Below are 25,194 nucleotides of genomic sequence, written 5' to 3'. Positions count from 1 at the left end.
ATGACATATATAAAAAAAACAGCAGGACTCAGTAACAAAGTGCATCTAATAACATGGGAGCAAAGCTGTACCAAGTATGTTGCAGGACTCTGGAGCTACACAGAAAGAGCAAAGGGCTCCTCCAAGCCCTTTCTGAGTGCCAAAGCTGGAAACAGAAATGAGGGAAATGTCAGGAGGAAAGGCACCTGAGACCTGGATCCAGTCCTCGGACACCAAGCACCAACCAGGTGGCCTAACTGGTGAGTGGGCACATATCACTGGTGAGACCAGCAGGGTGCTCCTAGTCTTCAGTGGAAGGTAGAGGCCCACATAGAATGTATGGCAAAGCCCCACACATCTCCAAGTCCTCCAAATTCTAGATCTTCAGGTTCCTACCTTTCTTTTCCAGTAGAGAATCTACCTCAGATTGGAACCACAAATCAAAATTAGTAGCAGAATCGTGTCCTAAAGCAGAAACCAAGCGATCTTACCACCAGTATTAGGAAAGCTCAGGCTTAAAGTAAGGAGAGAAAGGGTGCCTGAGATAAAATCTAGATGGAGTGACTCTAGGATAGAAGAAGGGGTGGCCACGTCAGCTGGCAGGCCCTCCCTGAGTCATGGGTAAAGTTACTTCCACACATATTTTCCTTCCCCTCATTTTACAGTCAATATTCAGCAAGCAAATTCCCAGTACAATCAGCTCAAGGAAGCTTCCCTCTAAAAATAAATTTCTCAAAATATATTTAGTCTCATATTAGTTTGGGTAATAGAAAAAAACAGCCCATGTTGTGCAATCACTCCTAGATGCTGAGCATCAAAGTTCTAGATCTTCAGATATGTTAGGCTATCTTGGAATATGGAGAAGAAAAAAACAAACAAAACAAAACCCCAGAAGAGGAGGCCAGTCTTCTATTTTCCCGACTACTTCACCAGTGTGAAGAGTTCAGTCTGTTAAATAAACCAATAAAAGGAAATACAAATACCTGATCGAGCAATGCCACTGTCCCTGTCTTCATTCTGCCCTCTGCTTGGCATGTCAACTGGAGTGCTATGTGCTAAGATAAAGGCAAAAGGAAACCATGTTAGTGGGCTCTTCAAAGAAGGAAGTTGTTTTTTTCAATGAGTATAATGTTTGAATATCAAAATAGGCTACCGCTATTGATGATTGGCATAAATTTATATAGAGATTAATTAGGAATCAAAATTAAATGCATAAAAAGACAAAGAGAGTAAGAAGAAAGCAGAACCAAGTAACGACTTGCCTTCACTATCCTACTGTAGCATATAAACTTTTTTGAGTGATGCTCATCTCTAAAAAACTGAATAATCAACTAGTGATGCAGTTAAAACAACGAACAAACATTCTCAGGCAGATAGTTTTAGCCATTTTCCTCATTAGGAGTAGCGTTTAAATAGCACTGTATTTTCAAAATGCTTTAAAATCAGTTTTAGTCATAACTATAGGCAACTCAAGGAAGAAAAATACTTGAAAACCATTTCATAAATGTAAAAAATGTTTCTCTGTTTGTAACCCACTCTCTTGGCAGATAGAAAGCACATATTCATTTTTAAATATTTCTTCCTCCACTTCTTTTCCATGTACACCCATATACAGTACTACGGCAGTTATTTAGAAAAACTCATGTCCTGGCATGAATTTTAGAAAACACTAAAATATTACAGACTTCTAGGAGTGCTTCAGATTGATTCAAACTGCAACTGCATTCTTATCGAGCTAGAAAGCAGATGACATATTGCCACAGAAAGCTTGAAACCCAGAGCCCTGCCTGATTAATAAACTTGCTATTTTTTGAAGCTGTTTATTTTCACAATTTTACAGAGTATATAAACATGTTATCCTTACTCTAAGTAGGTAGGAAGGTGTCAGTTTTATTGGGGCATCAGTTAACTATAGCGTTTAAGCATATTTCAGGCTACAACGAAGAACAGAATACCATTTGCCATAAACACAACCTTTAATGTTAGTGATGAAGGTTCCCACACTTGTTAATCATGCCAGACTACAACAGCCATTCAACAGACTTAGCTAGCAAGGCCAATTAAATCTCAGACTTTACCTACCCACAGAGACTGAGATGATTACACCTGTAAAGAACCTAAAAATTTTGTTTAAACTGCTTAAATGAGAGAGAGAGAGAGAGAGAGAGAGAGAGAGAGAGAGAGAGAGAGAGAGAGAGAGAGAGAGAGAGAGAGAGATGTCTTCCATGCTTTTATTAGAGTGATTTTTGAAGAAACTCCGTGCAGGTACGAATGCAGGTGAACACATGAATAAAAGATACCATGGCAAAGGGGAAAGGTTCATAGCAGCAGAAGAGGCCTACAAAAATTAGAAAATGTAATCCTCTTAGAAACACTAAGGGCTCATTTCAGACCAAAATCAGCTTACCCTAGGGTTTAACAAAGACATTGACAAGAGAGGTTCACTGGTGAAATTTTCAAAACACCATGAACTTGGCTGCATTTGAAACGAATATTGCATATCGCCAAGAGCCCCTTGGATTTCTAGAGAGGTACCAAATAGGATTTTTTTCTAGGAACCTTCCCAGGATTTATTAATATGTGTGTGGGTCACACCATACTCAGCATTCCACACAAACCTGCAAAGAAAGAAGCACTCCGGGTGAGCCGGAGAGGTCCTCCTTCTGCCACCCCCTGCAGCAGCTTGCTGCTGCATGCCTGCAGCAGACCTAGGGACAGAAACACACAGAGGAGGGCAAACAAAGTATACACAAAAAATAAACACAGATTCAAGATAATGCAAAAAAAAAAAAAAACAAACACAAAAAAAAACACAACACAATAAACTCAAATAAAGCAAAACACACACTTACAAACAGTAGTATTCAGAAAGAAAGAACCCATTCATGGGGCTGATTTTTACCTAGGTTACTTCCAGTACGACAAGGACCCAAATTATTCTGATTTGTGTTCAGCTTTCCCAAGTTGGGGTCTTGGTTGATGTATTCAAAGCTGTCTTGCAAACTAAACCCCAGGAGGGGAGGAAGGGAAAGAGAGAAGAAAAATGTCAAGAGATGAATAAAGCTGCTTTCTAAGAGAATCTCAAATATAGACACCTTATCAATTGCTCAGACTTTTCTTTATAAATGAATAGTCTCACATCTACCAGTATGAGATAACTTTAGGGGAACTTGCTAAAGAAAAAGAAAAGAAAAGCTTTTTGGAGGCAGTCCAACCTATAAAACCAAACAATGCATTCCTAACAGTTTCCCATTACATGGGATACCAAACTCTATGAATGTTTAACAATTCATTAGAGAGAGAAAGGGAAGGGGAGAGAGAGAGAGAAACATTGATGTGAGAGAGAAATATCAATCAGTTGCCTCCCATAGCACCCCGACTGGGGGGGTCTAATCTGCAACCCGGGCATGTGCCCCGACCAGTAATCGAATCCAAGACTTTTGAGTGTATGGGACGATACTTCAGCCAACTGAGCCACACAGGTCAGGGCCAAACTCTACAAATTTTGATCAGTGGCTGACACATAGGATATTGCTATTAATTTCTAACTTCTGTTTTAGTGACTGACACTCAAGATGTTATTATTCATTTCAAAGGTAATTTTATAAATATCTTCACAACAAAATTAATCTGAACTCTTAGTTAACATCAATGAGCAATTCAGCAACTTTTTTCAGGAAGAGAATACAACAGAAATTGATATGATTCCTATAGAAGTTTGAGTTCGCAATATCTAAAAATTTGTGAGGGAAGCAGATTTTAATAATTCATTGTATTTATAATAAGTAAAATAAATATAAATATTTTGAAGGTAATACAGAATAATGAGGCCACAGTAATTTTTAGTGAAATCTGAACTCAATATTCTACTACAGGGAGTTCAGGCAATAAATGTTCAGGTAATATCAAGGGTCTGAAAAAGAATCTCTCACAAGAAATAAACATCACTTCTCATACTGGCCTAAGTCATGACAGTCCAATGCTAAGTGCTTCAACAAATAAATCCATTACTTTGTTGAAGAGTAAGCGGATTTACACGATGGTACTCAAATCTACAAAGCAATATATTTTTAATTTCCCAGGATAACAGCCTTCATTTCACTCATAAGGACGCCCCTTTGATTTATAACTAACCTTTCTTTCAAATGTACCAAAGTATTACAAGTGTTTATATTTTAAAAGTATATAAAATATGTCTGCTAGCAAAATTCAAAATATATAAACAAATGTACCAGAATAAGAGTTAAGTTAGCTATTTCAGTATTTTTCATCTACACAGAAGTACATAATTAGAGGAAGAAAAAACTCTTGAATGAAAATCAGAAAACTGCACAGCCCAAGAACCAGCCAAGCACAGAGGCCACACTGACAGCTGATTAGATGCAGGCATGGACAACCCGTCCTGCCAAACAGGTCCTCAGCAGCCTGGGAAGACTCTCTGTGCACTTTGTTCCTTAAACAAATAAACACACTAACAAACACGTTTTCAAGTTTGTTTTAAAGGACAAAAAGACTGGTAAGTTCCATAAACTCATTAATGTGATTCCTCTTTTTCCCCCCTTTGCTGTTCATTTTCTAGGGCAGTGGTCGGCAAACTGCAGCTGGCAAGCCACATGCGGCTCTTTGGCCCCTTGAGTGTGGCTCTTCCACAAAATACCACGTGCGGGCGCACACGTACAGTGCGATTGAAACTTCGTGGCCCACGCGCAGAAGTTGGTATTTTGTGGAAGAGCCATACTCAAGGGGCCAAAGAGCCGCATGTGGCTCAGGAGCCGCAGTTTGCCGAGCACTGTTCTAGGGTGTGGAAGCTTAGTGATGGTAGTAAGAACATAGTGGGCACCAGAGGGACCCAAAAGATACAGAGAAGCAGTTATTTGTTTTTAAGTCCACCTGATAAAGTCAAAAAGCCTTTTCATGTGCACTGTGTATAGGAAAATGTCCACTTTAAGATCCCTGTGTTAATGTGGACTTACCCTGCTTCTCATTTCAAAAGGCATTATGGCCCTTGAAGAATTACTGTATCCAGAAATAGCCACCTAGAAAAAGGGCGGGGGGGGGGTGATATGCAAAATTCCATACTTACTTATTTGTGCTCCCACAGAAGCTGCCCATTCTAGCAGAGAAGACTTTACTAATCATCAGTTGCGGAGGAGAGCTGTGTGGGGGGGGTGGGGGATGGGGGGAGGAAAAAAATACATTTTGGAATTAATGACTCAATATCACCATACCACTTCTCACAACCAGGAGAAAAAGAAGCCCAAACTCACCGTATATAGTGTATCTTTAAGGTGGAGCCCTTGTAACTCATTGCAACTGAGCCAAACATCATTTCCCCTAGCATGTTGACATCCGAAGCTGGTCTTGTGTACTGCCACACACGAAAGAAACCAAAATCAGTTAGCGTGTGGCACAGTGTGATAGAAATAATGTTCATTAACCTCTGGATCCCTCTTTAGTTTAGTGGGTAATTACTTATCACAATGCAATTGATCATTCTATGATCTTAATGATGATAGCCTATTTTTTCTCAAATTATTACTGATGCCCATGATTTCTTCTTATTACACAATATCTTCAGAAGGATCCCAGTGTTTTATCAGATTATTTTTAATTTTGTTATGAAAAACAAATGTTTTTATTATCTCCATTGATAAACTCTACATAGAAAGATTATGTTATGGAGGAAACAGGGTCACTCTTTCCTTGGTACTAACACATTTCGTACCGCTCAGGAGTGTTCTCATGTCTCGCGCGCGCCATCTGTTAAGGACCGCTCACGAGTGTTCTCGTTTTTCACGCCCATGGAAAAAGGAGCGAATCTAGATACTTATGTAAAGTTTGTTTGGTCCCTCTTCATAGAGGAAAATGTTTTACGCAGTACCATACATTAAAAAAGTACTAGGAACTTTAATTGTTCAATTGTTTTTGTAAATAAAAATGTTATAATTATTGAAAAACAACACCTAAAGTGCATTATGATGATTTAAATAACGTGCAGTTTGCCCAAAAACGTGCGGTCCCCGGCGTATGTCTTAGAGATTTCTATGCGGTACGCAATGTGCTAAGAACACATCCTGGAAAGAAATAGGGTTCAGTGTTGTTCAATCAAATAATGAACAGTGTTGGATAATAATGCCAACTGGTGCAGGCAGCGTTCATCAGGTTCCAAAAGATAACAGATGGTTTGGTACCTTTGAAGTTTTACACAAATATTTTTTGAATATTTGATGCCTCTAGCTTTTGACAGGTTTTCTTGTCCCCTTTGTCATCCAAAAGGGTGGACTCTGCTGCCTCCACTTTGCCCATTCTCATTTGCTTGTTAGCCCACTGCAGTCTCCTCTATTCACACTGCACTAGTGACTCTCTGTCAATTCCAATGGACACTTCCCAGTTTGCTTTCTTCAGTATCTCTCTTGGTAACTCCTTTAGAGCTCTTTTTTCCCAGAGCATCCCTTGAACAGGGTTGTTCCCTGAGGGGCCTCCTATTCACTTACTGCATTCTCAACCATTATGATTTTGATTATTCTTTGCATAGGAATATCCACCACATCCTTAGCTCTAGGCTCAAACCTCTCCTTGAACTCTCGAATCCTATATCCAAAATGCATTCATTCACATATATTTGAATATTATGAACATCTGATATGTGAGTGAATGCATTGGATATAGGATCCTAAGCACCTATTATAAATGCTGGTGACACACTGACAAACAGGACAGATATAACCCAGCACAGCTTAACTAAAACAAAACAACCATCTCTCTGGGACCCAGCCCACCAGCCACAGTCTCTTCTAGTGTGCTTCCCACCCAAGCAAAGACATGGGAGTCATCCTTAATACCCTCTTCTCAATCGTTCTTTCTTAACTACAAATATACACATGCATACATACATACACGCAAGTACACTCATATACACACACAAACATATATACACATCTACCTGTACGTGTTTGCAGAGGAGGAAAGAGAAACATAAATCTATCAGCTTTGTTTAATAAGGCTCCTCTCTGGTTACAGCTAAAACTAACCCCTTCTTACTACATACAGACAGAAACCAACTTGCTTTCATATTCTTTATTGGTAACTTCCACACACGACCTCCATTTTTATAATCTGCTTTTTCTTGGGCTACAAGGTCCACATTCCAAGTGTGATTCTCAATCAGTTAATTTTCGGTGCATGAGATAATGCTCAACCAACTGAGCCACACCGGCCAGGGCATATTTTATACTCTGAGACCCAGAAGCACTGTGAAATAAAGGCAAATACATGGCACAAATCCTGACCAGGAAATTAATAAAGTTCTATAGACGTGTGGCTGCCAGTTATTTCCTTGGCTTTGCTCTTCCAGCAACATGACAGACAAAATTTTACATGGATCAAAAAGGAAAAAACTGATATACCTTTCATCAATGTACAGCCTCTGCTATTTAATATTTATAAAACTTTTCTTATATCTAGTTAGCCAATACCATTTCTCAATAACCCTAATCCCTAGCCTCCACTGACTTACAACACACACACACACACACACACACACACACACACACCCCAGCATAAAAGACGCTCCCAGCCCTCTGTCCTTCACACTCAGTTACACCTTGCCCTTCCTTCTCCTATTCAAGGTTTTCTTTGCTCCCTTCTACTAGCAAGTGCTATTTTCTTAGAAGGCCCATGTACATTCCCAGAATCCTTAGAGTTCTTATAACAAAGCTGGGAAACACATGTGTATTAATCAGCTTCTCATAACAAGGGAGCAAAACCGGAGGGTTTACCTCTGCCTCATTGGGTTGTATTATCTCTGCTTGATCACAGTTTTTATCAGGAGATAAAAGCCACCGTATGAAAACAGCATTGATGTGAAACATTTAAGAGAGCACGTTTTGTAACACTGATTCTCATATTCCTGGAGTGGAACCCTCCAGCAGGCATTACTCCCTGTGGAGAAATTAGCGTAAATGACTTCACCCCGGGGCACTCCACATGAGAGGGATGGGTACCTGGTACTTGGGAAGCTGCTCCTTCGCGTACTGTGAGGCTCCCCCAGAAGAACTGTAGGAAGAGATGCTGCCGCTGGTGCTGCTGCTGCTGCTGCCTCCCTGACAGCACTTGGCTGACGTTTTAATAGGGACATCCTCTGTTTTCTGGGTTAGGAGAGACAGGCAAGGTGAGTGTGGCTAAATATAACGGGGTTCCTCAACACGCTCCTCATTGGGAACTCCTTTGTTAAAACATTCTGTATGTTGTGCTAAGTGCATAGAAACCAGAAGCTTTTATTTTTATTTTTCTACTGAGGACAAAATGTGGTTCCTAAGAATCTACAATATTTAGGAGGGAAAATGCTGGAGAAGAGTACTGGACAGAAGGTGGTAGGTTGTGTTAAGACTTTATCCTCTTTAAATAATGCCACTATTATTTACTTTCCAATTCATGTTTCAAAATCATCAATAGCTCCGGTCTCTGTGTTTATTATTAGAGGATTTTGAGTATTAAAGAGAGTCATAATTTATTTTTAAAAAAATGAGAAAGACATTGTTTCAAATTCCAATTTTTTCCAAATGGAACTAAGAAAACAAAAATATTAATTTGGAAAGACTGGGTTTGTGTATTTAATGACACATCTCCTATAAAACTCCTTTAAAGGTAATCGGAAAGAAAATCATGAAGTTGAGTTTGTGAAAGATGAAGCCAAAACTCTGAAACCGGAGCTCCTGAGAGTTGCACAGCATGTGATGGAAATTTGGCCTTTGAAGGTTAGAGGTACTAGAAGGTTATCTGCTATACATTCCCTAAACAGAGTTCACTGCTAATTTTATGACATAAAGGTATAAAGATACATCTTTATTAAATTTTCCCTTCTTTCTACACCCAAAGATAGTACTCCCAACAGAAGCATCCTGTACCCTCTATGGTAAGTTGTTGCTATTCCAAGTCTTGTTTTTCCATGTGCAGTTTTTGCTTGGAAAACCATGAATGCAACTGCAGCTTATCTAATCTCCAATGTGAGGGTCACACTGGTGGTCTAATGCAAATGCCTGCAGGCATGCGCTTGATACAAACTCATGAGGTATTGTGCTTACCAAGGGGGTGGAGGGCTGAAAATGGGGAAAGAATGTAAGGAAAACGTAAACTGTGCTGGTCCTTAACAGCCTCTCCAGCAGTAATGGCATTCAAAGTTGCACTTGGTTTTCCGGAGCATCTGACACTCCCTCAACACCCTCTTCAGATCTCGCTGTTACTTGATACCACTTAAGCCAGAAACACAGCCCCTCAGAGGACCTAAAGTGACAGGAAGCCCACACCTGCCTCACAAACTGCTGGAGCCTTTGGCTGGGGTACACATTCTGAGTAGTCTATAATTGGAGACAGCACCTGGTACAGTGAAGAGAGCGCCCACTGAACTTCCTGTAGCCTTGGGCACATTACAAACCTCCCTGGACCTAGTTGCCTTTTTGATTAAACGAGTGCTTCAAAAAAAGCTTATATTCCAGATGCCAGTGTCAGTGCTGCTCTGACTAAAGATTCCAGTTGCTTTTTGAAAACGAGTGAGAATTGTTTCCTCCTCCACCTGTTATGACCATTAGGAGCCCTCAACTAAGCCAGCTGTGCAAGGTCTTCAGGGCAACAGGAAGTGATACGGGAAATCAAGGGGAAACCACGTCCCGCCCACCAAACAAAGGGTCAAGTGTTCACCTAAACTTTGATACAAATCCACCATTAAAGCTTACAGGTGAATCACCTGAGACATTTCAATTCTTACCCCCCACCCATCCCTCAAACCTACCCAACAAGCCCAACAACTACTGTAATGATTAGCTATCTGGCAGACTTCCACTTTAATGCACTACAGAATCCACCCAGCTAACTGCCTTTAACCAAACACTTCCTTCCTGCAGAAAGGATCCTTATCAAAAGCAGGAAAACAGCCCCTTGGCCCTGATGAGACAAAGAGCATGACATAAACTATTCATTTACTTTAGCTACACATTCTGTAAACTGCCAGAATTTGGTCAGTATAGGTAGCAAGTAAAGAATGAATATAATGGATTTATCTAATTTGCAAAAAGCTGAATAACTATTGAAAAGAGAATGAAAGGCCTAATGGTGACAACTTGCAAGTACCCTGGACTAACGTCCAGGAGACTCAGGGAGGGCCAGACTCTGCTCCTCACCTGGACACATCACTTTGCCTTTCCCGTTCTGGCTCCAAGGGATCAAAGCTGCTCTGCCCTCACTTGCCCCATCCCCAGGTCCTCCCGTGCCCTGCCCCTCACCACCAACTCCACCACCCTGCCTCCCACTGAGAAAAGGAAATAAATAAAAGTTTCTTTGGCCAGACAGGTCAAAAGCGCACTCCCTTTTGAGTGAAGATGACAAGGCATGTTAGCATGCTGAAGCCCCACACTGAGGAGAGCTATTTAATTGTGTTTAGCCCAGTGCTCTGTAGCACTGTCTATGAGAAATACTGACAGAATGATCTAATTATTTTCCCTTCAGGCTAACACTTTATGAATTTTAGAGTTCTCAGATTTCCTTTTACGCTGCACATATTTGGTATTAAAATCCTACTAGATTGCTACTCACCAGCAAATTCACCTCTAGTAATATTTACAGCGCAATGCTTGGCATCTGTCACAATTACTTGCTAACAGTTTCATCTGTGCATTAATAAGAATACAAATGCAGTCCTGGCTGGTTTTGCTCAGTGGTCAGAGTATCAGCCCACTGACCAAGGGGTCATTGGTTTGATTCCCAGTTAAGGACACGTACCTTGGTGGCAGGTTCCCCAGCCTCAATAGGGGCAGGGGCAGGAGGCAATCGATGTCTCTCTCTCACATCAATGTTTCTCTCTCTCTCTTTCTCCCCTTCCTCTCTCCCTTCCACTATCCCTAGAAATCAGTGGAAAAAATATCCTCAGTGAGAATTAAAAGCAAAAAACAAAAGAATACAAATGTAGCCCAGAAGATGGAGGGGAAGTCGGGAAACTTTTCTTATGTTTCTTCTGAACTATCAATGGCTGTGTACCATAGAGCCCAAAGAGACAATTATGAATTAATAAGTGATTGATCAGAAAGGGATTGTTAGAAGCACAAACTAAAAAGATGAAAGTAAAAGTGCATTTCATACCTGAGTTGCCACCTCTTCAATGTTGTGAACAGCTTTAGAATCAAACAAGACTTGTCTACCTCGCCTTTCACAGTCTTGGTAAACAATCAGGCGAATCTCATTCAGGTCAAACTCCGAACATGACCAACTATGGATTAAAAAAAGAGAAAGAAGTTATGGTATCTGTATGACCTGGAATAATCTTCCCCACCTGTGTGCCTGTGTGCACATCAGAAGGCCGCAAGTATGCAGAGACAGTGATCCCTTCATACCTGGGGCAGACGGCCTTGTCTGTGGACGCCAATGGGCCATACAAACATTGCCAATGTCCATGACAAAGGTTGGGAAGACTGCTTTACATAATAAATCACTGGTGAGAAAGCTTCTCGTTCCAAAGCCGTTTTGGGAAAAGATGGTAGCCAGAAATCCTAAGGACATGTGTAGAGAGCTGAATGTGGATGCCTGGGTTCTGGGAACACACCTGAGGTCTAGGATGTTCAAGCTTTTGTGTCATTGGGCTGGGAACCATTCAGAGCAAGTCAGTAGAGCCTTCTCTCTTCCTTTCCCATCCACCTGTGCTCACGTCAAATCGGGAGAAATTATATATCCTAAGATTTAGTATTTTCATCTATTATGGCTGGCTCTGGCAAAGAAGTTTTAAAAATCAAGTACATTACTGGACAGCATCTAAATTGCTAAAAACAATAACAAATAAAGGAAGCATGTCTTATTCCTAAGCAGACCAAAAGCTACTGGGATAAAGCTGCTCTAAACATAGGTTTGTTCCTGAATTAAAAATAAAACCAGAATGCGATAGTGAAGTGAAGGTCTGGGGAGGGGGCTAGTGGGGTGGTGGTGGGGGAAACATCTGTAATTCTTTCAACAATAAAGATACATTTTTTAAAAGCTTCTCATATTTTCAGATTAAGGGGTGGGGGAGAGGGGCAGGGAAGTCCCTAAATGATTTAAGGAAGTGACATTTAAACACAAACTTGAAGAGGAGTTAGAGATAAAGTGTGAGAATGAAGAACACAGTAAGAGGAAGGGAAATGGTAAGATGTAAAAGTGATGCAATTGAGAAAGGAAAAAAAAAAGCCAGAGAAAGAAAGAACCTGAAAGGTAGGCTGAGAAGGCAGGCCAGGATCCTGCCCTAAGTACAGTCAGAAGCACTTACTAGTAGGTAAACAAAGGTTGATAAACTCAGGTCTACGCTTTTTTAAAGTTCAATCTGGCTTGCTCTAAGGAAAACAGGGTGGGACAGAGTAAGACTGGAAGCAGGAAGGCCAAATAGAGTTTATATTGAGTTCAGGCTCTTCATAATGAAGGCTACAGTGACAGGAGGAAAGGAGACAAATACTGGAGGGATGTTCAGGATGCAGAACTAATAAGATTTGGTGGTGGACTGGAGGGGTGCCTGAAGCAAAAGGGGTGCTACCTGCTTAGAGAATGCTGAAGAAGAGCTGTCCTGAAGGGATAGAGGATGGACAGTTAGACCAGTGGTCGGCAAACTGCGGCTCCGCAAGCTGCGGCTCGCAAGCCACATGCGGCTCTTTGGCCCCTTGAGTATGGCTCTTCCACAAAATACCGACTTCTGCGCATGGGCCACAAAGTTTCAACTGCAATGTACGTGCGTGCCCGCACGTGGTATTTTGTGGAAGAGCCACACTCAAGGGGCCAAAGAGCCGCATGTGGCTCGCGAGCCGCAGTTTGCCGACCACTGAGTTAGACCGACAGAGAGACTGACAAAAACAAACTGTAAAACTAAGAGACAGAATAACTGAAGTGAAGTCAGACAAGTCTGGATTCAAACCTGAACTCACTGAGCTCCCATTTCTTCATCAGTACAATGAGAGTGTTACTGCCCACCCCCAAAGCTGCCTGCCATAGGAATTAAGTGAAATATGTAAAGTGCTTCACATAGAGCAGTGATGACGAACCTTTTGAGCTCGGCGTGTCAGCATTTTGAAAAACCCTAACTTAACTCTGGTGCCGTGTCACATATAGAAATGTTTTGATATCTGCAACCATAGTAAAACAAAGACTTATATTTTTTATATTTTATATATTTAAATGCCATTTAACAAAGAAAAATCAACCAAAAAAATGAGTTCGCGTGTCACCTCTGACACGCGTGTCATAGGTTCACCATCACTGACATAGAGGCTGACACACAGCAAGTGCTCCAAAATGGCAATAATTACTTAAGAGAATTGATAATGCTACTTTTTTTTAATTAAATCTTTATTGTTCAGATTATTACATTTGTTCCTCTTTTTTCCCCCCCATAACTCCCCTCCTCCCAGTTCCCTCCCCACCCTCCGCCCTCACTCCCCACCCACTGTCCTCATCCATAGGTGCACGATTTTTGTCCAGTCTCTTCCCGCATCTCCCACACACCTTTCCCCCCCAAGAATAGTCAGTCCATTCCCTTTCTATGTCCCTGATTCTATTATAATCACCAGTTCTTTCTGTTCATCATATTATTTATTCACTTGATTCTTAGATTCACTTGATAGATGCATATTTGTTGTTCATAATTTGTATCTTTACCTTTTTCTTCCTCTTCCTCTTCTTAAAGGATACCTTTCACCATTTCATATAATCCTGGTTTGGTGGTGATGAACTCCTTTAGCTTTTCCTTATCTGTGAAGCTCTTTATCTGACCTTCAGTTCTGAATAACTTTGCTGGATAAAGTAATCTTGGTTGTAGGTTCTTGGTATTCATCACTTTGAATATTTCTTGCCACTCCCTTCTGGCCTGCAAAGTTTCTGTTGAGAAATCAGCTGACAGTCATATGGGTATTCCCTTGTAGGTAACTGAGTTTCTTTCTCTTGCTGCTTTTAAGATTCTCTCTTTATCTTTTGCTCTTGGCATTTTAATTATGATGTGTCTTGGTGTGGTCCTCTTTGGATTCCTTTTGTTTGGGGTTCTCCGCGCTTCTTGGACCTGTAAGTCCATTTCTTTCACCAGGTGGGGGAAGTTTTCTGTCATTATTTCTTCAAGTAGGTTTTCAATATCTTGCTCTCTCTCATCTTCTGGCACCCCTATAATTCTGATGTTGGTACGCTTGAAGCTGTCCCAGAGGCTCCTTACACTATCCTCGCATTTTTGGATTCTTTTTTCATTTTGCTTTTCCGGTTGGGTGTTTTTTGCTTCCTCGCATTTCAAATCATTGACTTGATTCTTGCGCTCCTCTGGTCTGCTGTCGGGAGTCTGTATAATATTCGTTATTTCAGTCCGTGTATGCTTAATTTCTAGTTGGTTCCCCAATATAACATCGAGGGTCTCATTAGTTTTCTTGTAGATCTCATTAAGTTTATCGGCGGCTTCTAAACAGTTCTTGAGAGACCTTAAAAGTGTGGTTCTGAACTCTATATCTTCCATTGACAATTTTGTCCTGTTTCTTTGTCTCCGCATTTTGTTATGCTTTCTTGGTGCACCCCCTAGTGGTCTTTGTGCGCAGTCTTATAGTTAAACCTTGATTGTTGTAGCTAATACCAGGGAGGGTTTGACCTCCAGGCCAAGTGGCTATGAGAATCAGCTGTGTCTGCAGTGAGAGAACTTCTGTGCTCTAGGGAGGTGCTAATCTAGCCTTTGCCTGAGGCTATCCGGCAAATGCCTCTGTGCAGGGCTTGGGCGGGGCGGGTCGCACAGGATCAACAGGGTGGGCTGGAGAGAGCAGTTATGGCGGCTCTCAGTCCTGTCCCCAGGGGCTCTGCCTCTCTGAGTCCCAGCACCCGCTGCAAACCTCGGAGAGAAAGCTGCACTCGCTCTGACCGAAGCCAGACAGTCCCGCTTCTCCCGTTTGAGTCTGGGTCCCTAAAGACTCGCCTGTATCTGGAGCTCAGAGTCTGCGACTTCCTCCCGATTGAAAACGCCAACCGCGCCCTCCGCCGCCAGTCCGCTCCGCGCACTCTGCACCTCAGAATTTGACTTCAGCACTGCGCCTCCTCTGAGTGTCCGTATGCGTTTCTCTTTCCTCCTAGTTGTAGGACTTCCTCTCAGCCAGCGTTCCTGTGGTTCTGGGTGATGTCCGTTCCGTTTTTTAGTTTCACTTTTGAAGTAGTTGTTCAAGGCAGCAAACTCCGGCGTTAACCTATGCCGCCATCTTGGTTCTCCGATAATGCTACTTTTTTAAAAAAAAATCACAAACTGTGCATTATTGCTCTTTTCCTTTTTCAGGCAGTGGTAACAGATGTGTTTTCTTAAATTCCAGCACCAAAAAAACATAAAGTTCTGGTCGTACTTTCTTTTAATAACTTAAGCTACCATGTTCTAAGCTACTATGCCCAACTTTCATAACATTGCAAGGGCATTCTGGAAATCATTTTTCTTCCACTCTCAGTCCAGAGATAGTCCACGGTCCAGGCCTGGCCCATCAGACATGACCCTATGATGTCCAGCCAGGCTGTGATCGCCAGTTCCCACTTAGTTGCTCAGCTGATAAATGGTAACCCTGGAGTTGCTGGTGCCATTATGAGGTGAGAGCCTTTCTGAAGATAAAGTCAACGTGGAGGAAAGCAGAGGTGAGCAACGGAATGGAAAGAGACCGCTTCCTGTTGGCAATCAAAGGCAGCTATTCCATAACGAACACCATTCCTGGAGTTAGTTTTCTGTCATTTACCACTGAAAAGTCCAATGATCGGGCCCCCAAATCACTAAAACCACTAAATTTTAATTTTACAAGATCACTAAAAACACTTGCTGCAACCATCTACAGTTCTACACTAATAAAAGACAAACATGCAAATTGACCGTACCTTTGCTATGCCTTACGCCACGCCCACCAGGCAATCAGAGCAACTATATGCAAATTAACCCAACCAAGATGGTGGCTGTCAGCCACGGAGCTGGAGCGAGCAGGAGGCTTGGTTGCCCCAATGATGGAGGAAGCCAAGCTTCCCGCCTGCCGCTGCAGCTCTGAGCTCCACTCAAAGCAACAAAGTTTCAATTACAGAAGGTAAATAAACCCCAGATACCTGCTTTCAGCCGGCCGTGGCCACGGAGCTGGAGCGAGTAGGAGGCTTGGTTGCTCCAATGATGGAGGAAGCCAAGCTTCCCGCGGCCGGCTGTAGCCTCCACAAAGTGCAACAAAGTTTCAATTATAGAAGGTAAATAAATCCCAGAATTTAAAAAAAAAAAAAAAAGGAGAGGCTGGAAGCTTCCATCACCAGGGGGCTTGGCCAGCCTGAAAACAGCCCTCAGCCTCTCACCCAGGCTGGCCAAACCTCCATGGGGTGAGGGTCCCCACTGGGGGCGGGGGGTGGCTTGGCCAGCCTGCAAACAGCCATCAGCCCCTCATCCAGGCTGGCCAGGCACCCCAGTGGGGACTCCCACCCTGAAGGGGATGTGGCCAGCTGCAAACAGCCATCAGCCCTTCACCCAAGCCAGCCAGGCACCCAAGTGGGACCCCCACCCTAATCTGAGACACCCTTCAGGGCAAACTAGCCGGCCCCCACCCATGCACCAGGCCTCTCTCCTATATAATAAAAGGGTAATATGCAAACTGACCCTAACAGCAGAAAGACTGGGAATGACTGGTCACTATGACACACACTGACCACCAGGGGGCAGACGCTCAATGCAGGAGCTGTCCCCTGGTGGTCAGTGCACTCCCACAGGGGGAGCTTTGCTCAGCCACAAGCCAGGCTGACGGCTGCCAGTACAGCAGTGGTGGCAGGAGTCTCTCCCGTCTCCTCAGCAGCGCTAAGGATGTCCGACTGCAGCTTAGGTCTGCTCCCTGCTGGTAAGTGGACGTCCCCCAAGAGCTGCTGGGCTGCCAGAGGGATGTCTGACTGCCAGCTTGGGCCCGATCCCCCCAGGGAGCGGGCCTAAGCCAGCAGGTGGACATCCTCCGAGGGGCCCCAGACTGCGAGAGGGCACAGGTTGGGCTGAGGGACTCCACCCCCCCCCCCCCAAGTGCACAAGTTTTTGTGCACTGGGCCTCTAGTTAAAACATAGTAAACAAATTAAAGTTCTTAAAAGTAAAAACTCAACAAAGACTTAATTACTTTGTGCTTCTTGTTCAATCTATTGCCTTCATTATGAAGGGCCTGAACTCATATTTTTTCAAAATAGCATAATTTACAAAGCAAGTTGTTCAATCCTTATTTCTGAGGGGCAATACTGACTCAAATATCAATCAAACTGAAGATAGCCTGTTCAGAAGAGTTAAAATTTAATAATGATTACCCTATTAAAAGTTTCATATTAGTTTTTGACTTTAAAAGATGGAATAAAAGATGTAGGAAGAGCAAAGTATGTATGTCAAGACTGTCCGATTTTTTTTGACCAAAATTCCTTAGAATGTATTTTCTAAAATATGAGAAAAACTCTATTCATCTTCTTCCATATCAATATTGTCTTTGGTTTAACACCTAATTATAATTTTGACATCACTAATATTAGAAGAAATTGCAGCTGAGTCATTTGGTGAAGGAAATACAGGCAGGACAAAGGAGATTAAATGAGCACTTCAGACTGAGACAGGCCTGGGCTCAGATCTCAGCTCTGCCTCCCACTGATTTAATGGGGGCTTGGGAAGGTTCCTCCAAGCAACACTTAGGGCCTAATGTGAAGATTAAAGGAGATAATCTAGGGAAACCTCCCAGCACACTGCCAGCTCTTTTCTCTTCCATCCTCCACACACAGGGCTTGAGGTATTCATAATCACGTACATCATTTATTCTCTTCATGTTCACATTCACTTCAACAGTCAACCAACAGTCACTGTGGAGTGACTATGGGCACCAACCACAGTTCATGGTACTTTCCTGACGGCAACTCGGTATGATTCAGAAGTATGAAAAATATTCCTTAAGCTTTTGCCTTAAAGTATATGACTATATTAAAGACATTTATTTTAATCAGAACTATCTCATTTCTTTGCTTTTTTTGAAAGCAAGGAAAAAACACTATCCCTGGCATCAAGGGTCATGGTATTATCTGTCTACTTTATAGTCACAGCTATGTGACCTGAGGCACAAAAATTTTACATTTTAATGTAAAATGTAAACAAAAAGACTTACATGGATCCTTCTAGGTTTTAAAAGTCTATGATGCTAAGATTTACCTGGTTGGAAGTGAAGCCAGGTCTTATTTCTGGACTTATATAATCAAGATCAGGAAGCAAGTGAACAAAGTCTAAATTACTTACCTGAAAGGTAAGCAATAGTTCAAATGACTTTAAGTACAGAAAACAGAATTCTCTGTAAAATATATGTAACTATATATTGGAGTTAAATTATGTTGCCTCAAAAGATCTGTTCATTCCTAATTCCCAGTACCTGTGAATATAACCTTGTTTGGAAACACAGTCTTTACAGATGTAGTTAAGTTGAGGTCCTACAAGATTAGGATCAGCCCTAATTCAATGACTGGTGTCCTCATAAAAAGAGAAAAATGTGACACAGACACAGAGGGAAGATAGCGATGCGATGACAGAGACAAAGACTGGAATTATGCTTCTACAAGCCGAGAAAAGCCCAGGAATGCTGGTATTCAAGTGGGATACAATAAGAAACGTCTAAGTCCCTATTCACAAAGAACCTAAAATCTAGAAAACAATCAAGTAGGTAACTACATGAAAATAACAGGGCAAGGCAGAATATAGAGAGCAAGAGAAAGAACAGAGAAAAATTCCTGGAAGAAGCAATATTGGATGAAGAATGATAAGGATTAAACATGTGATGAGGAACAGGGAACAGAGTCCTTGCAGATTAAGGCATGACATAAACACAAAAAGTGAAATGGAACAATGTCGAAGTCTTGGGTAGTTGGAACATGTCTAGCAGCAAAAGGATTACATAGGAAAGATAGTTTAGGATTACTTGTGAAGGACTCTGAATGCTATGCCAAGGAATATACCATGTTTGTCCCACAAGCAGTAGTGTGTCATTCTAACCTTCTGAGAAAGGGAAGGGCATGATCTCACCTATGTTTTAGGAGAGAACTAAAGCTGTTTGAAAAAACCATTTTCAGGGCAAATGGAGAGGTGGTGCTGACTCACATACCCAGAGTTTCAAGGAGTCATGGCTAATAAGGATGAGAGCAGTAGTTGTATGATTTGTTGTAGAGTGTACATCCTCCAAGACCTGTTCTAATGTTGATGCCTCCCTTGAACTTTTATAGGAATCAGGCTAGAGGTGGCTCAAGTACACCCATGCTGAAGCATGACCAATGAAAGAAGACTACTTCAAAAGTGTTTTTACTCTTGCTGTCACATAAGGAAACAGCCCTATGTAGTGAAAAATAACTTCACGTGAAGAGTCTAAAGAGCAGTCTTGTGATCCAAGAATGTGAATTTTTAAAGAATCAGGTATGATACGAAAATTTTAATGGTCCAAGAAAGGGTAAATGAAACAAAACAAAACCAACAGTAATGACCACAACAAAAATTGGCAGATACTATCCATTTAACAAGTAGTTCCTACATTGGCAGATACTATCCATTTAACAATAGCTCCAACTGTGTGCCACACATACCTCCAGGCACAGGATAAAACAGTGAACAAATCTAACTCCTGGTCCTATGAAATCTACTATAAACAAGGATATTTTCTAGCCACTCTTAAACTCTCTTCTTTGTTCTCTTTTCTGCCAACTCCCACTGCTCCTTTCCTCTTTTTCAAAAAACAAATGGAAACCCTCTCAAAAGATTTGCTCGGGAACAGCAAGGAGACCCTAATGACTATTAGCAGAAAATAAAGGAAGACTAGGGGCGGAGAAAAAGGGAAGATGTGCTTGAGATGGCAATCAGAGTTCACCGGGTCAGCCCAATGTACATTATTTCCCAACCTATTTATTTTAAGAATAAAATTATGTAAATAGATGGCAGTAACTAATTTTAAAAAAATTTTGGGCTAGGTTAGTATTCTCAGAAGATGGCTAACAAGATAAGGAATTTGCAAATTACTTAACTTTCCTCTCTTCCCCTGTTTTGTACTGATATAGCCTTAGCTGCACAAATTGCCCAATTTAGTTTCAGAGGAACTACATAAAAATTCACCACTAAATTACTGTCCTGTGTTCAAGAGTATAGTGAAAAGGCCCTTGAAGGTCCCAATTCTCATCAGAAAATAATGCTGACTTAAAGATATAACTTCTAAATGATTCCAAAATAAAATAAAATAAAAATTGTAAAATTAAAATTATTCCAAGTATATGTATCCCTATTATTTTCTCAAAAGATATTTATATTGGATGTTGGCTGCAATTTCTTCTATCTTCAAGAAAGTAGGGGATATAGAAATCCTTTATTCTTTTTGTAAAAGAAATGTGTGGGATGAAATAATAAATCTCTATGATTGGCAGCATGGCATGGAAAGAGCACTCATTGTAATTCGAGTCCAAAAGCACACTCCTGCATTCCTTCCTTCCACATACTTTTAACACCTGCTTGACCCAGAGACCAGGACAGGATCCAGTTCCTACCTCAAAATGCTTACAATCTGATATGGGAAGGCCAACCCATAAATAAATAAGTAAACGATACTGTTACAGGTATGGTGTTAAATGTCTTTGTGGCTTCTGGGGAACTTAAATGATAAAAAGGTCGTCCACACAGTGGGGGATGAGTGCAAGTCAGAGAGGACACGATGCTTGGAATACGGATTAGTATTCACCCAGGTAAATACAGCTTCTAACTCTAGCTCTGCCACTTTCAACTTACTCCAGGGCTCAGCATTCCCCAAATGTATCTGCCTTGTATATCTCACAAGGGTGTCAGGAAAAACAGAGAATAAGTATGAAATTACTTTTAAAATTGTAAAGCATAACTCAAAGAGAAGTTTAGATACACAATCCTTTAAATGAGATCCTTGGGGCCAGATGTTCCAGAATTCTATAGATAGAAGCTTATACCATATATTATGTAATGCTTCTTACAGGGTCTGAGGTGTAGTCAAGCCCCCAAATCAAACCAATTAATAGTTCACCAGCCCAAGTTATGAATATTTATGCCAAGTGGCTTAGATAGAGATTATAATAGCCTTACATCAGTTCAGGTCAGTTCCAAAAATATTTTGAGAGATTTCAGGATTTTGGAATTGTAGGATAAGAGATCGTTGACCAATATAATACATACTATGTCTGAGGAAGGTCAAAACTAAAGTAACATTCAGGTTCCCCACATTTTCCCTAATATAACTGATCCTTAACAAAGATGACCATCAAAGTTTATGCATAAGTAGCTTGTACCGGAGAGCCTATTTCTCCCCCACTGAAACAATTCTATATATGATTGTGAGGATCACATGCTAAAACCACATGTCTTTATATAATGTGTTCACACAGCAATGACAAAATATTATGAGTCACAATACAGCCCGAGGGAACTCTGAAATACAGAAGAGGAGATGATAGAATTCCTCCCTTCTTTCCTGAGTTCAGGATCATGTCAGGTAAAACTCTGCAATAGGTCAACTTTGTGTGTGGCACTCACAACACCACCACTCATATCCCACTGCCCTGGGGCCACCTGGGTATCAACAAAACAGCAGAGCCCCACACTCAGTGTCAGAATGCCCAGGTTCTAGGCAGGATTGGTATTCTAATCCTAGTAACACTCCTTCACCTCTCAGTCCAATGCTCTTCTATAAAACGATGGATTGGGACTAAAATGATTCTTCAAGGTCTCATCCTTCCAACTCTAACTCACTATACTCCCAAATTATCTTTTAAGTGAGCACAATATAATGCAGAATGGATAATGCAGGTCCTGCGAGAAAAGCAATCTTAGTAAATTAGTCAACATTACTGCATGGCATGCTCTAACTCCTCCAGGTATACTTTATTCCTTGATAAGCATGCTTCTTAATATAAACACATCTCCAGTTGAGAACGTTCAGAAGACGCTAACAAAACTTGAAGAGGAAAAGCGCAAGTTCTTTTGAAGCAAGAGGGACACTGAGTGGGCAGGTCACTGTGCCAACCACGACTCCACCTCTGGCTAGCTTTCCTAGATTTGCTTTTTAATCGTTATTGTTGAAAGTATTACATATGTCCCCCCCCCCCAACCCCTTCTAGCCTGCCCCCACCCCCTAGATTTTGTTATTAATAGTTTCTTTCCTTTCTCCCCTTTAATAACTCACAGAATCTTTAAATATGGCCTATATTTTCCAAAAATGATTCCTTTAATTTTTAATAGAGCACTACTCATTCTTTTCTGGTAGCAATAAACTAGAAACTATCTGTACTAACCCCACCCCACACCCCTGGAAAAAGAGCTTTGCTGTTCTCCATGTATGGATTATTCAATATTCACTGAGCTAATTCTTTCATACTGTTGTCAGCATAAAACAAATAGTTAACGTGCATTACCAAATTCCAAGGGTTACTAAATTGTATACTGGCTCTACTGAAAACCAACTTGCATCAACATGATTTCATCTTCTTTTGAATGTAAGGTTTTTCCATCCTCTCCCCAGAAGAGTGTGTATAATAACAGATAGATGAATGAATTTCAAACTAAACATTTATGACATTGCCATATATATGTATTGCCATATTATACATATTCATTCGAGATCCATTTAAACTGTATACAAATAAGATAAAAATTCTGTTTTCTCAGAATTAATGAATTCCAGAGGTCAAAAGCATGAGTCTTTCTGTGAGGTCTTCTGTTTGCAACACAAAAAAGCCAAAATAAATAGAAACTTTACTTATCTTTGATTGTAAAATATATTAAAAGAGATGGGTATAGACGAGCACATAGGGAAGTGGTGGGGCAGAGGTGAGGCCAAAATAAGAAGAAAGGGGGTTGGGGGGGGGGGTAGGGGGAGAGGGAGAGAGAGAGAGAAAGAGACACTTTGACTCAGCCATTCTACTTGTAGAAATTAATACTACAGATCACCTTGCACAGGTCCAAAACAATAATGTACAAAAAGATACTTACTACAGCACTGTCTGGAATAGCAAAAGACTGAAAACAACCATGGGATAGTTAAATAATGTACATCCACACAACAGAGTACTAACTGATACAATAACAAATGAGGAAGCTCCTTATGCAATTATAAAATAAGCTCTAAAACATAATTTTAACTGAGAAAAAATACAAACCATTGTGTTACAATGCTACTATATATATTTTTAAAAAGGAAGAAAGGAGAAAAACTCTGGATTTTTATCATGTATGCATAGAGTATCTCTAGAAAGATATATGATGAATTGGTAAGACTGGCTGTCTGGCATAGAAAGCTGGGCTGTTGAGGAAGAGAAGTAAGCAGACCTCATTGTACAGACACAGGGAAAGGCTTTCCCTACACTATTTACTAAATCTCTGTCAGAAAAGCACAGTGAGAAAGAGTGTAGACTCTGGAGCCAGGCAGCCTGGGTTCAAGTCCTTGCTCTGCCTCTTCCCACTATGTGATCTTGGAGACTTACCTACACACCCTGCTCCTTGGTATACTCCCCTGCAACACATGGGTAGTAACACCTACCTCCTAAGTGTCCTTTTGAGGATTAAAAGTTAAGTGACTAACAAAGAGCCAGACACACATAAGTCAGTGTGCTGTAAGTATTCGCTACGGTGTTGTGTCTTTTGAATATTTAACCATATGACTGTCCTCTCATTAAAATTAAAGTATTTTAAAATAGATAATAAAATTTAAATTGGAAAATTAAAAATAAATTATGAAACAGGAATACAATAGGAACACCCTACTCTTTTTTTAAAACCCATCAAAGATTCTATTATTGTCTTAAGACAAGCAACCTTAATTACTGTTTGCTTAAAGAGGCTTCTCCATAGCTGAAGCATGAGGCAGTGGGTGAACTCCTACAGGGAAACCACCTTAATGAATTCAAGGAATTCAGATTGAGTTTCAAATATGTAGTTTGGCTTTAGACAATGACCTTTATTGAGCTTTCTTCTCTGCATGCATATACCACAGTTTCCTGTCCTTCTTCATTCCCTGCCTCTCCCAGGAACACGACCAAGTCTCTAAACAAGCAATCCCTCTTCTCATCTAGTAAACTTAATTGTGGCTTTGAGTTTATTATTACTGTTCTATTACTGTATCGAATTGATTTCGATCATATTAAATAACTGCTTTCTTAAGGCATAATCATATAGTGCCTAGAGACTCTAGTTCCAGAAGGTCTGATGTTTGGCTGTAGGAGGGGAAGACAGTGATCAGAGCTGCATAGCACACACATAAATAATTGCCTAACATTTCAGAGTCTGCCAAACATTTTTACAGAACTCACCTGAGCTGACCTTCACAAATGTCCTGTGAGAGCCTGTATTACATAAGCTGTTTTACACAGAAGTTAGGAGACTTTAACAAGGTTATACCCATTAAGTGGCAAAGTCAGGACTCAAACCAGTGTCTCCTGACTCCAAATTCTGTGCACTTCCAACTCTGCAACACTATCACCTTAGCCATCAGCGGCAAATAAGTCAGGGTAACAGCCTCTACATTCCAGGACCTCCCTCTGCATTTTCTTCTGAGGGGTAAAAACATGCCACACTTGAAGAGTAAAAATTCTGGTGTATAATGTTAAGACTGAAAAGCAGAACACCAAATTATGTATACTATAGCATGACCTCTATGCGTGAAAAAAAGTTATCAAGGGATTTTTAAAAAATTCACAAAAAATTAGCAGCTCATATTACAGACAAAAGATTAATCTCCCTAACATATAAAAACAACAAAAATCAATATAGAAAAAGACTTGCACCCTGACTGGTTTGGCTCAGTGGATAGAGCATCGGCCTCCGGACTCAAGGGTCCCGGGTTCGATTCCGGTCAAGGGCATGTACCTTGGTTGCGGGCACATCCCCGGTAGGGGGTGTGCAGGAGGCAGCTGATCCATGTTTCTCTCTCATCGGTGTTTCTAACTCTCTATTCCTCTCCCTTCCTCTCTGTAAAAAAAATCAATAAATATATATATATACACATATATGAAAAAGATCTCTGTAAAAAAATCAATCTATATATATTTATATATATACACATATATGAAATATATGTGTGTGTGTGTATATATATATATATGTATGTGTATATATATATATATATATATATATATATATATATATATGAAAAAGACTTGCAAACCAAAGGAAAATTGGGCAATGGATACAAATAGTTCACAGG

At 40.9% G+C, this 25,194-nt stretch overlaps 1 protein-coding gene across 1 annotated transcript in view; it reads right to left on the bottom strand.

Moving 5' to 3' along the window:
• The window catches only part of FNIP2 (folliculin interacting protein 2), a 91,895-nt gene that overhangs the window by 54,342 nt on the left and 12,359 nt on the right, over nucleotides 1–25,194 (bottom strand). The window contains exons 2-8 of the mRNA XM_081091817.1: nucleotides 11,110–11,236; nucleotides 7,983–8,126; nucleotides 5,247–5,347; nucleotides 5,063–5,134; nucleotides 2,882–2,982; nucleotides 2,598–2,687; nucleotides 963–1,034 (exon numbers count right to left, since the gene is read on the bottom strand). Of these exons, the coding sequence (XP_080947943.1) occupies nucleotides 963–1,034; nucleotides 2,598–2,687; nucleotides 2,882–2,982; nucleotides 5,063–5,134; nucleotides 5,247–5,347; nucleotides 7,983–8,126; nucleotides 11,110–11,236 (707 nt within the window). The remainder of the gene's footprint in view (nucleotides 1–962; nucleotides 1,035–2,597; nucleotides 2,688–2,881; nucleotides 2,983–5,062; nucleotides 5,135–5,246; nucleotides 5,348–7,982; nucleotides 8,127–11,109; nucleotides 11,237–25,194) is intronic.

The sequence above is a fragment of the Myotis nattereri genome, assembly GCF_964212035.1.
Source record: "Myotis nattereri genome assembly, chromosome: 5".
Lineage (NCBI taxonomy): Eukaryota > Metazoa > Chordata > Mammalia > Chiroptera > Vespertilionidae > Myotis > Myotis nattereri.
This window is presented reverse-complemented; position numbering and strand designations above follow the sequence as displayed.